Genomic DNA, 14,316 nt, shown 5'->3' on the forward strand with positions numbered 1-14,316 from the left:
AGTAGTATAAAGTGGGTGGGAGATATTCAGGTTTAGAAATGTCCTCCTCAGAGGACAGATTTGAACTACTGGTAGTCAGGAGGATACAGCAAGGTGAAGGTGGAAAGGTGGTGCAAAGTTGAACCACTTGGGGGCAGCAAGTCGACACACTTCACTAGTAGTTGTGTTTACTGTGGGTTACATCATTGCTTAATACTGCATATGGGAAAAAGCAGCTGCAGCTTTGCACATTAATTAAGAAAGTGCGGAACAATATCCGTTTTAAAAAGCTGGATCTTCTCTAGACTTATGGTTGAATTTCCTTTTGCAAGCTTTGAGTAAAAGCTGCTTGAATATACTTTAAAATAAGCGGTGGTGCAGACTGGAGAAGCTTAAGCAACATGTAGAGTGATTAAGTCAACTTGTTTTACTCCATAAAAATCTCAGTAATTGAAAGGAAATGCAATGTCAGTGAATCAGATCACTCCAGATGTACTTGTTTTTTTTTATGTCTGGTCAGTTTAACACGAAATATGTTTCACTGGAAGAAGAAGAATGGCTGAATCATCTCGTGTGAATGCGACACTGAATAACTAACCGTCAGTGTGAGCAGCTGAATCATTGCTTACTCAAACGCTGTCCAGGCCAAAGGTGACTCTCCGACAGCAAACAACTCCCTTTCTATTCCCCTGATATAAGATCTATATGAAGTTAAACACAGAACTTTTCACAGAAGAAGGAGAAACCAGGTCTATGAACAACAGATTTATCTCAGCTGGGGTTCATCACGTCACTGTGTCCAGCTGAAGAAACATTCCAGATTAAGAAAGCTAAACTCCCACTTAGACGAGCTGAAAAACAAATGAGAATCAAAAGGCTGTTCGTGCTGCAGCTGACCAAACAACCAACATGTACAAGAAGAAGCTGCTTTGTTTTTATCACGTCAGACAATGTTCAACATGGTGAAACTGGTTCTCTGCATTTTAAACCCATCCTGAGGGAGAATTTACCTAACGTCCCTAATATATCATTTCTTCGTACTTTAAAGACGAAACACATGTATAAGAATTTAGTTCAGGCTTTTTTTTTTTCTTACATTTGTAGGAATCCTCTTTACATTGCAGAGGTAAAATGTAAGAGAATGTTTCAAACATGTTTTCTTTGCTGATGTTGTGGCGCTCTCCCTAAAATACTGAATAGTTTTTGTTCTTAATGGTTACAAAATGTTTCAAATCAAGTCATCCCAAATAGGGAAATCATAAGATATATACAACTTGCTCTCGGCTGTTGATGAAGGCCTTTCACATGTCCTTGAGCAAGGAATTAAAGACGTCATATGTAACATTCTTGTTGAGTTGTGTACTCACACTATCCCAGAGAATACCTAGCTTTATTCTAGTTAATTGTTCCGTCATTAGGTTGCCTTCCAGGAGAAATTCAGAGTGAGTGAGGAGGGAAGTCAGTGAATAAAACTTTAAAACATTTCCAAAATGACATACTGTGTGTTGAAAGTATTTAATGATGTGAGTAATAAAGAACAAATCCTCACGGAGCTTTTATCCATCAAACGTTATTTATTCGTGAATAAAAAATAAACATTTGATTGACGCCAGTGTTTCCTTTTTACAGCATTCAGACAGGTTCACAGTTTCTTCAATTATCAAATCAAATATATATATAAAAAAAAACATCTATACATTCTGAATTTAAGTACAATCCAACTCAAATCTTAGTTACTACTGTCGTCGCTACAGTAAGAAATATCCTCTCGATTCAGAATCTGCTTTTTAAGTAAGCAAATGGACATTTTAAAAACCGACTTGATGTCTTTGCACTGTTGCATCACGTAACACTGTGTTCCTATGTTGTCTGCAGGACTGAACCAACTGCCTCCTGCATTTAAAACAGCTGGGCTTGAATAGAGTTGAAGCCCCTCCTGAGGGTCGGCTGGTTTGTAGAGTCATGTGCAGCAAACTAGCAGCAAGAATATTGACTAGTGCATTATCAATCCTGTCAACTAAAAATGAATGGTAGGGAAAAAAGATCACATTTTAACAACCATGTTGAGTTGTGTATTTGGACTTATAGCCAAATAAAAACTGTCTGTGTTAAAAGTGTCTATTTCTCATTTCAAATATGAAACTGTTGTTTTTACATGACAAAGAGCAACTTAAACAGCTTCAAATAATCCGATACAAGGGCTGCAGAAGGTGACACCCTTCTAATGCTGATTATATAACAATGTGATGTGATTATCAATCAAAGCTAGTATACTGGTGTGGTCAATTTCTTATCAAATAACATATAATCAAGGAGCTGTAACATCTGATACAATAGGAGTGTCAATGAGAAAATGCTGCTGTGTTAAATACTTGGTGATCACATAGTAATCGTGAAGCTCACTGTCACTCAAACAGGACAGTTTCAGCATCTTCTCATGTGTGAATGGTCCCTCTCTGTGTTGTAGATGATCTGCCACAATATGACAAGGCATGGTAGCACGTAATGTTTCATCTTCAATTTTAAAAAAAGTAGAATTTACTGTACAACAAAGACCCCTGCAGCCCTGCAGGGTGAGGCACTTCTATGATTAAGGCAGAACAGGCAACAGTGAACAAACCACTCCAGCATCAGACGGTGAAATTGATTGATCCCACTGAGTCTGAAGAGCTCCCACAAGAAACGGATCTAGATTAAGATCAGATGTCGATGACGTCGTTATGCATTGGCACTTATGCCGTTCGACAGAGTTTCTGCCTCTGCAGCCACGGGGTGCAGCTCTGTGGACGCCGCCTGCTCGTCGGCCCCGCCTCCTCCAGCGGGCTGGTTTCTATAGTGACGGATGATGACCACAGCGGCGCAGACAAAGTAGACGACGGTGAGGATGATGAAGTAAACAAAGTACACCATGAACTGTAAGAGAGGAATAAAGACTTCTTAGAATCAGATTTAAAACACAGAGGAAAATCAATGAATATCATTAAAAAACAAGACCTATTTACTAAATCTACATGAATGTTTGCCACCTTTTGCTTTCTGTCTATATTGTTCTTAACATGTTTCCTCAATAACTCTAAATAAAACTTTAGAAGCACTGATCTGCAGACATTTTCACTACAGATATTGTGATTTGTCTTACAGCAGGAAGCCACAGGTGGAACTAATCACCTTGACGATGGCATCTATTCTCTATTGCCGCAATTAATGTAATCTGTTCCACCTGTTTGACAAGACAGTCTGCTGTAAAAGAAGGTTAGTTCATATTATGTTATCCTCAATATTTACACCCCCTTATCATAAATCATTAAAAATTCATTTGCAGCATTCAGAACACAAGTCTGTGTATTAACAGTGATATAAAACATGAAATAAAAAGTCAAGCTGGCAGCATCGTATGTGATGCCTTCATGATCTTTAAAAGGTATTAAGAGACCGTTTCTACCTGACTTTTAACATCCAGAGCCAGACCTCTCTTGTCAGCAAAGATCAGGTTGATGATGGTCTTCAGGATGGTTCCCAGAAAGGTGTTGATGCCGAACACTAAGGCGCAGAGCTCCTTGGTGAGAGACGAGGCGATCTGGAAACTACAGAGAGGCGAAAAGATGATGAGCACGGAGCCCACAACTAAAAAGTAATTCAGCTGACTGATTTCTAAGATCATAGAAAGTAGCTTCTGTAGTTCCATAGTAAGAAAATAAATAAAAGATCTTATTTGACACCCACGTGGCGATCGGCACCAGGAACTGGTAGAAGCCCCTGAAGAGGACGTAGGCCGTGTAGCAGACCCAGATGTTGTCTGTGCTGAGCATGAGCAGCAGCAGACCGGCCTGCAGTGCTGTGATCACACCGATGACCAGCTCGGACCAGACGTTCCACCGGATCTTCACAAAGCCTGCGGTGAAGGACGTCAGCGTACCTGCAGAGAGATGCACATCGATCAACGTTCAACATTTCCACAACTCTAGTCATCTGGAGCAGCGTGTTAGAAGTATTTTAAAATTAGCTCTCTTGTCATCAACACTAACAACTCACTAACCTCTGACAACTATGACGTCATTTTTATTTTATCATTTAGCTTTTACATTGTAACTTTTACTGCTTCCACATGACGTCCAGGTTATTTATTCAAACGGCTACCTTTGTCCTTGACAGCCGTTTAAAGGCTGCTTACTGATGACTAAACCGGATGATGTAATCACCTGGCAGAATAAAGCTTGGAGATCAATTACTCGACCTCCAAACTATCTAGAGAGGAGAGTAGTCCACAGTCAACTAACACTGTGCAAATATGATTTTTCCAGAAGGTTTTGAGTTTGATGCTTCATACAAACATCAACAGTTTATCTCTGTTCTTTGTATTTCTATCAGAATCTTAGTGTTTCGATAAAATTCGACAAACGATCGAAGACATGAGGTGAGCCTCCAACTTTTGAGACCGCCAACATTTCCTGGATTTGTCTGGACAAAACAAACTTAATTTTCTAGACCAAAGCTGCAACAGTTAGTTGAATGACTAGTCAATCGAAAACAACATTAATTGTTAACCTTTCTGATAATCTATTAATTGTTTCACTCAACCATTTGCTGGTTTCAGCTCAGCACCGACAGCGAATGAAGAGTATTTGGGTTTTGGACTGTTGGTTGGACAGAAAAAGCACTTTGAAGACGTCAAAATGTTCTGACTTTTTATAGACTAATCGATTAATCGTGAAAATAACCTGCAGACTAATCTGTACTGAAAAAAGTAGTTCCATCACATCAATCTGTATAACTAGCTCTTCTTGTTAAGGCCATCTTCTAAAGCACAACTGTCTCTTATCTTTGCGTCTCAGAGTTTTCAGACTAACTTTGTGTGAGAAGGCCACTCCTAATAAAAAAACAAGATTTTATTTGGCTCTCTGTTGTTGGCTTGATGTTTGTTGTTGTTGCGTGGGGAGTCGTACTCATTGTCTAAATTTAGACAGCAAGGAGGGGTCGCATGCTGAGATGAAAAAGCATGAAGGTCTGTGAAACTGAAAATCAACCGCTGTCTGAACACTGAGCATGAAACACAGATAAGTTCGCTATGTTCCCCTAAAAGTATTGTAGCTTGAGAAATGTCTCACTCAGCAGAGTAGAAGCCGCCTCCACCGCCCCGTTGTAGACGTGCTTGTTCTCCTTGGCCGGGTAGACTTTGTTCCACAGGATGTGGACGTAGAACAGCACCAGGTAGTAGCCTGTGGAGTTGAACACCCACCACAGGCACCAGAGCCTCAGGTTGGGCCTTTTCAACACGTTTCTCACCTCAAGCAGCATCTGCAATACGACAGTGTTCTTCCAGCGTGATGCTGAGGACGGCACAGCGTCTTTGGGGTTAATTTTGTCCAGTTCGGATTTGCTGGCTGCTGCTGCCACCAGTTCCTTTTGCTCCTGATTCCTTAACCGGTTAAAGAACAGGGAGCGTTTAGGCCACGGGAGGCACAGTGAGAGCAGCATACCGAAGCTGACGAAGCCCAACGATATCGCGTTGAGGGTGTAGAAGCTGACGTTGGCAACGGACATGCACAGCTGGCCCAACACCGAGCTGGTGAACACGCCCAAGAGCACCGCGGAGCGGGAGTAACCCGCCACGCGCTGGTAGAGGGTCGGACTGACCAGGGAGAAGATGTAGGAGGAGTAGGCCACGCGGCAGGCCATGGTGATGCCATAGAAGAACTCCATGAACTGCATCTCCAGCAGGCTGGTGCCCAGGAGCAGAATGAGCCAGATGACCACCTGGCTGATGCCCTGGATGATCAAAACCGGCTTGTAGCGCATCAGATCTGTCAGCAGGAACGCCGGCACCAGCACCACCATGTAGGAGTACGTCAGCACGGGGGTGATCTCATTGGTCACCTGGAAACGACAGATGGTTGTGATCAAGATGAGAAATCAACGGGCAACAATGTCAAACATTTAAAGGTTCCATATCCCATAATGTGAGGATTAGGTGCCTTTCTTTATCATTTATCATACTAAATGACAAGATATTTGGCTTTGAACTATTGGTCGGACACACACAATTTGAAGACTCCACAATTAATCTTTTATATCATCATTATAAATAATAATTAATTAAAATAATCATTAGTTGCAGTTTTATCTGGCAGACAGCACTTCTTCTTCAGGTTATTGACCTCCAGTGATGATGACTGTAAATATGACCTGAACCATTTAGTGGCCTGATAAGGAAATTATGTACACTTATCTCTCCTTACACATCATTTAGGGTTGTTAATGATTAATCGCCATTAACAACTTTAATTATCAAAAATATATTATCAGAAAGGGGCACATATACATAATAAAGTGTCTTGTTACAAATACTTGCTAATCAAATATATCAAATTAAAATACACAGTACTGGTCTGAGAAAACTGACATATTCAATTATTATTTTTCATATATTTCTTATTAGATTTAGTAGCTATTAAGTAAGTATTTTTGGGGGCCCAGTTGCTGAACAGAGACATGAAGTCATTATTGTATGTTTCCATTGTGTGTCATGTATCAGTTGTTATTAATCAATAGATAAGGCAGCCGACTATCACAACAGGAAACTGCTTTAAATTTGTATCCCTAGCAACAATATGCATATCACAATATAAAGTTGAGCAACATTGTTTGACTTGAAAACCTAAATATAATATACAAATGGACAAATCGACTTTAAAGCCACAATTACATCATAACTGTGTGAGACAACTGTCAGAACGGGTCGTTATCGGGCCTCATCAGAGCTTCTTGACGAGCTGATCATTTCAATCTCGTGTGCTGGAAGCACCTTAATCTACACAGATATTTACATATGGATATTTTCCAAGACGATTATTATACCATGAAAATCTAATACTGTTGCAACTCTAGCTGGGCTACACATGTAGTTTCAGTTGTGGTAGATAACAGGTGATAAGGGATAAATCAAGTTATTTAAGGCCAGTGTTTTCCCTGGAATATCATAAATACAGGAGTTTATGGGATTGTGGCATTGACACTGAGGTGTGTCCAACACAGCAAATCTGTGACACTTTGGCAAGGCATCAACTCCTGATGTGAGGTCATGGTCACCTTAGAAAGAAAAACACAAACACTCATCCCACAGGCTGTCGACAGGAATCACACGATTTAAATAAATGTTTTTAAGATAATTTTAAACCAAATTTAACACTGCTGTTTGGACAAATCATATTGTTTGTAATTCAAGCATTGCAGGATCAGGTTCAGTGGTTGGATTAAACATTTTTAACATCAGAAATGTGGACTTTAATACAGAGCAGCTTGACTCATTTTGACAAAAAGTAACATTTGTTCTAAAGTTTGTGACATTTAACAACTAAGACATTCAAATGTAAGACTTTTTAAGGACCTGCAGACACACTGATCCCAATCTATAACCTGAACCTCCACAAGCCTATTAGACTGACTGACCCAGTTTGGAGGAATTTGAACTTTGACCACAGTACGATGGATCAGCAAACTCCCCTGGTGGCACTCATTACCTCTGCTGTGTAATGAGTGTTCAGCTGTATGGAGACTTTTGAAAGAGTCTCACGGGTTAAGGCGTGCAGCTCTGTGTGACTGGGATGTCGTTAACAGTAAAAACAAGTTGGTCGTGTTTTCCTTCACACAAAGATAAATAAACTTGCAGGTAACTGAACACATCTCAGTCTCTACTGACCTCCTGCCTGGTGAAGTTCTTCTCAGGGCTCAGTAGATACGGTGTGATAAATGGCTCCCCGGGCTTTATCGATCCCATGAACCCGTAGAAACACAAGAACGCCACGGCCCACTTCCACTTTCTGGGGTCTCTTGCTTCCTCCTTAGGACCATCTGATGGAGACAGGGCCTCACAAGCAGAGACAGCCATGTCTCCGTCTTCACATGCAGGCAACTTCAGGTCCATCTCATTGTCAGCGTCTGACAGGTCGCCACTTAATGCCGTGTCTTCCGCCACCATTGTGTCAGCTGGCGTATGAACCACACTGTGATTGAGTATGTTCTTCTGCTCGCTCAAATCACCATGTGAGGATTTGATATGGCTCGAAAAACTGGAGCAACTTGAAATGAATAAAAACAAACCGAGCGGTGTGGTTTAGAAAACTTAGTCTCAGCTCTTCTGCATTCCCGTGCCAGAGAAGGATGATGGTGATGGAACGATGACAGCAAAGGATTTAACAGAGGTGATGACTATGTAGTTAAAGTGCTACATGCTGCCTCTCGTATGTAAGAGAAAGTGTTGACCTTTGCTCCATTCCACACTGTGAGAGCAGGCTAACCAGCAGCAGGGTCTGGTGTCATTGTCAACCTGAAAAGATAACAATGTTGTCAGTTCGGCAGACTATTTTGACGCAGGGCAGCGGACATTAGAGCACACACAGCTGTGTTATTTACTATGGAAGCAAAATTATCATAGATCATAACAACTACAACAGATACACACTAAAGTAGCATCAGCTCCAACAATTTTATAGTCGATTTATTGGTTTGAGTCATCTTTTAAGAAAAAAGCACCACAATTATCTGATTTTAGCTTCTCATATGAGAGTCTTTTCTAGTTTCTGTACTCCTCTGTGACAGAAAACTGATTACATTTGGGTGGAATAAACACATTTGATCGTATCATCTTACAACTAATCGCTTCATCAACAAAAATAATCGAGGAGATTAATTAATAAGGCAATTTTGCAGCCCCAATTATACATTTTGATTACATCTGCAACTTTTTTTCCTATTGAATTGATTTCTTGCAGGATAAAATATCAGAAAATTGTAGATCTGAAACAATAAATCGGTTGACTGATATCATCAGCTGATATTGGACTGTCACAGATTTATCGGCTGCGGTGAATCTGTGCCAAAACAAAAGGATCATTTATTATTACTGAATCCCCAGTATAATCCTGCCTCTGTTACATATCTTTGTCACAAGTGGCTGATAACCACAATAGAGGTAAAACAGCAAAATATATGTATGCTGGCTGATATATATTAATATCAGCATTTCTTTATTTTAGTTACATCCTTATATTTGTATCAGCTTCACCCAAAAATAAAAGTCTGGTCTAGTTGGGGCTCAAGAAAACAGGATTTTTAAAATCCATCTTAGAAGAAATCCTGAGGATACATTGCAAGTACAGAGAACAGCAAGGTCCTTTGAATTTAACAGAAACTTATGCATGATTTTTCTTAAGAAAATCCCTAACATGAGCTGGGAAAACTTCTTAAGTCTGGGTGAGTTTGCATGGAACGACCCTTGGCACTAAACTAGTCAAGTTACAGTCACAGAATAGCATGAAAACCAGCAAATATTCACAAAAATGACTTAACAGAGCTCTAAAAGTGAGTGAGTTAATATCCTAGATAAGTCAGAGGGCATACATTTTCTCAGTCATGATACTTTACGTGATATAAAGTGAAACCCAGGTTTAAGACTCACCGTGTACTCCTGAGGGATGAATTACACGTCCTCAGTTACGAGTCGAGGTTTTATGTAAACAACATACATAAGCTAGTCACTGAGTAACACAGTTTGTTAGCATGCCAGGGCTTCACTGGCTACAACAGTTAGCTGCTAGTGTGCTAAATCTGGCTCTGCTGGGTTTGTTTGTGTCCGACAAACCCAGACATGAGCGGAAAACACCCCGCCACGCAATTAATGCTCCAGGTGTGGAGCCAAAACTAGCTAGCATGCCGGGCTAACAGCACATATGAATGACAACATTGTGTTCTTGTTGCTTTTCCTTGCACAACAACAAAAAAACCCAATAACAATAATAATTATAGGATGTAACATGCAGCTCGTTGACTAAACAACAAGCCAGCCCACCATTTAGAAAGAGCCACTTTACTTCACACGTAAGTGTTTAGGGGACATAAAGTTCAGCAACGTTACATACCTCGTGTGCTTCATCTGAGGTTGCAGCGCTTAATTAGCAACGCCACTGCTGCTGGCGGTCCCTCGCCGCGGTGGCTTCTGGGAAACGTAGTTCGACAGTGGTGCTTACGTGTTTGAGCCGGTAAAACTTTATTTAAATGGGCGATTTGGACAAATTTAAACACAATTTCTTTTCGCGTCTTTTTTGAAAATGCATGATAATAACATGGAGCAGGTAAAAGACTACTGAGTTCCTGCAATATTACGTTTTATGTCACATGAATGTTTTTAGCAAATACGCCATCTGTTGGACAAATACAGTAGCAGCCTGCTTGTACAAATATACAGTGTGTACTATTACTACTACTAATAATAGTATAATAATAATAATAATAATAATAATAATAATAATAATAATAATAATAATATGATAATAATACAATTCTTCCTTTATTATTATTATTATTATTATTATTATTATTATATCATCATCAGAGCCATAATTTAAAAAGGTAATAAGTAGATGTATCTTGTATATAATATTATTATTACAACATCTTGTATAGCATTTGCAAACACTTATCATCATTCAAATATACAGTATATACTATTACTACTACTACTACTACTCATAATTATATAATATTAATAATAATGATAATGCAATTCTTATTTATCTATTATTATTATTATTATTATTATTGTTATTATTATCATCATCATTATTATTATTATGATAATTATTATAGATCAGAGCCATAATTAAAAAAAATAATTAGCAGATGTATCTTGTATATTATATTATAATCATAACATTTTGTATAGCATTTGCAAACACTTATCATCATTATAAAAAACGGATAAACCTATCAATTTTTTTTCTGAAGTTAATATATATTAATGATTTTACTGACCGTCCAGCTGCTCCATGCTATTGCACTGGACATTGTTTAGAAAGTCTACTAAAATGGAAGTGTAAATATCCAACATGTTTTGTAACTGTATGTGTATGTAAGTTTATGGGAAAGCAATTTCAGCAGGTAAAATATTCAAGTTGTCAGAGCTTCTCGTGATTGTTGGAGTAACTGCTGCTTTCAGGGTCACAAATGACCTCCGTCTCAATTATTAAAAGCAAACATGTGAAATCTATTGTTGTCAAATTCCCCCAAGAGCCATTTGGCAGGTTAGTAAATGTTGTTTTCAATCATTTCTGAAATGAGTTTTCAGTCATTTTGTTGGAGGAGCCTGTGAACACTAACCAAACCTAGATGTACAAGAATAAATCAGACAGTAAAAAAAAAACGGCAGCATCTTTTAATTTTTGAGCTGTGAAAAGCAACTGACACACTTCATTAAAAAATATACTATATAGTTTACAAACCTTCTTGCATGTATAAATAAACACAGAAACATTAGCTGGGAGATGAAAGCATCCGTTGCATGATTATTCAATTAAAACCACTAAAAATATTAAATTGATCACATGGGAGGCTGAAAATCTGAAGGTTTTAATGGCGGCTGTTCAGTCAGTAGATGGCAGCAGTGCACCACACAGTCCAGACTGAGACAAGAAGCTGAGTTTGTCTTGAACAACTCAGACTACAGTGGAAATTTGTTGATAGTATGATGTTTATGAAGTATGAACTTATACTTTTCTAATATTTACTCTGGGCTGCTACATTAATGCACTGTTCCACCTGCTCAACAATCAGCACGTTAGCGCCGTCTTTATGAGAATGTCGCCTTGCTAGCATTAGCATCTTTTTGCAACAGTCCAAAGTTTGTGACTTCTAACAGTAGGAACAGTAGCTAACATGAGTTCAGAGGTGGAGTCTGCGGAAAGAAAAAAAAGAGCGCCTGTAAAAAGTCGATGAGGTTTCAGAGGACGGCGCCGTTGGTGTCTGAGGTCTGAGACGTCGACCTGCTGAGCTTTGACCCCGACAACCTCTCCGATCTGGCTCTCCTCTGAAGAAGCAGCGTCATATTGCTCCTGAACTTCTCCCCCACGAAGGCGTAGAGGACAGGGTTGATGCAGCTGTGGAGCAGAGCCAGGCTGAAAGTTATATCCAAAGCCCGGGTCACTGACCTCCTCATCGGACAGTCGAACGTGATCACATCAGCCCTCATGAACGTGTCCACAATCATGACTACGTTGTACGGCGCCCAGCACAGGAGAAACGCAACCACCACGGCTATGATCACCTTCATGGCGCGGTGCTTCCGGAAACCTCGAGTGCGCAGCAGCCTCACGATGGTGATGCTGTAGCAGGTTACCATGACGCACAGGGGGAAGAAGAAGCCAAACAGATGGCGGAACATGCGCGTGGCGCGCCTCCATGCCGAGGCCCTACCGAGGTCAAAGTTCTCTGAGCAAATCATCCTCTGTGAGCCAGGTAGCTTCGTGGCATCGTTGAAAAGCGAAGGCAGAGCGAGAGCCCCGCCGAGGGCCCACACGGCCAAGCAGAGAATCCAGCTGCACATCCTCTGACGACTCCTGAGACTCTCGCTGGCGTGCACGATCACAAGGTAACGATCGATGCTGATACAGGCCAGGAAGAGGATGCTTGTGTAGAAGTTTGCCTCGATGACGATGTTGAGGAACTTGCACATGGCGTCTCCAAAGATCCAACCTTTGATCATCTCTGCAGCCCAGAACGGGAGGGTCAGGGCCATCAGACCGTCCGCTATCGTCAGATGAAACAAGTACACGTCTGACGGGGTCAGCGCCTGTCGGCTGGTGCCGATCACCCAGCCCACCAACAGGTTCCCTGGCACCGCCAGTAAAAAGATGACCACAAGGAGGAAACACAGGGTCAACGCTACCGTGGGATCCAGCGGGACGTTATCACATCGTAACGTGTTCGGATCCACAACGTAGGGCGTTTTGTTGTTGTGGACCGAGTCATTCAGTAGGTCTAGGTAGTCCTCATCAAAGTCAACGACGATCGGCGACATGACTGTGGAAGGAAATCAGAGTGATGCTAGTGCGCTATCACAGCAACAGTAGTTGACCTTCTCACCTTCAAACTATCACAGACCTGGGAGTTTGTATCTACCACAGTGGTGCTGCATTCAGAAACTGTGGAGGGCGTCAAATAGCACAAAATGGCAATTTCGAGATAATGTTGATTTTATTGTTCATGAATTGCATAAAGACTACTCGTTAATTTTCATTTTTTCAAAAGTCACATAGTGTCTCTTTAATAGCAACAGAAAGAGAGTACAACTACATTTACTTTACTTAAGAACTGTTCTTTGTCTCTGTAACTTTGTGCTGCACTTCTACTCCACTACAACTCAGAGGCGGATTATATACTTTCTAAGTTTCCAGAATCAGATCAATATATAAATTATGAAATGACCATATCAATTATTTTTTCTTCACATTCTGTTGATAATTGTCATGAAGTTTTGAATGTTTTCAACCAGAATTCTTACATGTAGCACCTTAAAAGTGAAGTACATATGAATTAATCAACACATTTATATCTTATTTGATATATAAATACATATAAAATGCATCAATAATTATACATACACTATATACTATAATATATATTACTGTAGTTATTCTGAAATGTGTCATTCTACAAAGTCACTCCTTTAGAAAATATTTTGATGCTGGTACTTGTGTACTTTTATCTAAATAAGTCAAACACTGAATGCAGGACTTCTACTTGTAAGGGAGTATTTCTACAATTTGGTAGTTCTGCTTTTAATTTACTTCAAAAAATAATCAGAGTAGTTCTATGCACAAATGTAATCACAGCTTTTCACCCATGAGAATAAAGTGGTTCACACACACTCACCTTCTGCACCAGCTTGGCCGCAGCTTTCAAATATGACGACAGTTTGACACCCGAATGACTCCGTGATGAAGAGCGTCCCTTTAAGTGTGATACAATATGTGTTTCTTCAGAAAGATCTGACACAATGTCCTGTTTCCTTTCCCACTACGTAACTATCATATCATGTTACTGCTGCAATAAGACTTTCTGACAGAGGACATTTCGATGTGAGTTTTAGGGTCCCGGTATTCTTCACTACAATATTACACCTGTGCTTTTCATACCATCACAAGTCATTTTTGGGATACCGCGTGGTTAAAAATATGTGATCTGAGTCTTTGGAAGACTGCAAAAAAGTTGATGCCACAACAAGAGAAAGGATGCTATTTCATAATTTTATTCTAGTTATTTATATAATGTATAAAATACAATATGTTACCTTGTTATTAGGAGGTATAAGAGTACAAATTAATATGTAAATATATGTAATATTAACTGGAACCATAGGGAAAACAGGGTTAGTCTATCATTTCATTACATTCAAGATTTAAATATCAGTTTAATCATACGTAAATAAATACGAATTGCGGTGCTTCTAATCAATATATGAAAATAAATACCCATCAACTAAAATAATGGAAAAAAACATGAAATCAT

General features: G+C 39.7%; 2 protein-coding genes across 3 annotated transcripts; both read right to left on the reverse strand.

The window, feature by feature from the left end:
• Nucleotides 1-1,533: 1,533 nt before the first annotated feature.
• Nucleotides 1,534-10,008, reverse strand: slc19a1 (solute carrier family 19 member 1). 2 transcript variants are annotated; one of them, XM_030410305.1, is made up of 6 exons: nucleotides 9,894-10,008; nucleotides 7,676-8,302; nucleotides 5,085-5,853; nucleotides 3,703-3,895; nucleotides 3,422-3,563; nucleotides 1,534-2,892 (listed from the first exon to the last, which is right to left on the reverse strand). In XM_030410305.1, the coding sequence occupies exons 2-6, from the start codon at nucleotides 7,952-7,954 to the stop codon at nucleotides 2,698-2,700; spliced, it is 1,578 nt and encodes a 525-aa protein (XP_030266165.1). In that variant the 5' UTR covers nucleotides 7,955-8,302; nucleotides 9,894-10,008; the 3' UTR covers nucleotides 1,534-2,697. The 2 variants fall into 2 exon arrangements, with proteins under 2 accessions (XP_030266165.1, XP_030266166.1); XM_030410306.1 differs by lacking the exon at nucleotides 9,894-10,008 and adding an exon at nucleotides 9,434-9,887.
• Nucleotides 10,009-11,170: 1,162 nt separating this feature from the next.
• Nucleotides 11,171-13,753, reverse strand: LOC115576813 (C-X-C chemokine receptor type 2). Its single transcript, XM_030409386.1, has 2 exons — nucleotides 13,681-13,753; nucleotides 11,171-12,828 (listed from the first exon to the last, which is right to left on the reverse strand). Exon 2 carries the CDS (start codon nucleotides 12,824-12,826, stop codon nucleotides 11,750-11,752), a length of 1,077 nt encoding a protein of 358 aa, XP_030265246.1. The 5' UTR covers nucleotides 12,827-12,828; nucleotides 13,681-13,753; the 3' UTR covers nucleotides 11,171-11,749.
• Nucleotides 13,754-14,316: the final 563 nt, after the last annotated feature.

Source organism: Sparus aurata, chromosome 24 (genome assembly GCF_900880675.1).
Source record: "Sparus aurata chromosome 24, fSpaAur1.1, whole genome shotgun sequence".
NCBI classification, from domain to species: Eukaryota; Metazoa; Chordata; class Actinopteri; order Spariformes; family Sparidae; genus Sparus; species Sparus aurata.

What these genes read in the sequence shown, in the direction of transcription:
- LOC115576813 (XM_030409386.1), bottom strand. Translation starts at nt 12,826, where the DNA reads ATGTCGCCGATCGTCGTTGACTTTGATGAGGACTACCTAGACCTACTG.
- slc19a1 (XM_030410305.1), bottom strand. Translation starts at nt 7,954, where the DNA reads ATGGTGGCGGAAGACACGGCATTAAGTGGCGACCTGTCAGACGCTGAC. An exon ending in AGAACTTCACCAGGCAGGAG is followed by an intron (nt 5,854 to 7,675) that starts GTCAGTAGAGAC and finishes TGTCGTTTCCAG; the next exon opens with GTGACCAATGAGATCACCCC. An exon ending in GGCGGCTTCTACTCTGCTGA is followed by an intron (nt 3,896 to 5,084) that starts GTGAGACATTTC and finishes ATCTCTCTGCAG; the next exon opens with GTACGCTGACGTCCTTCACC.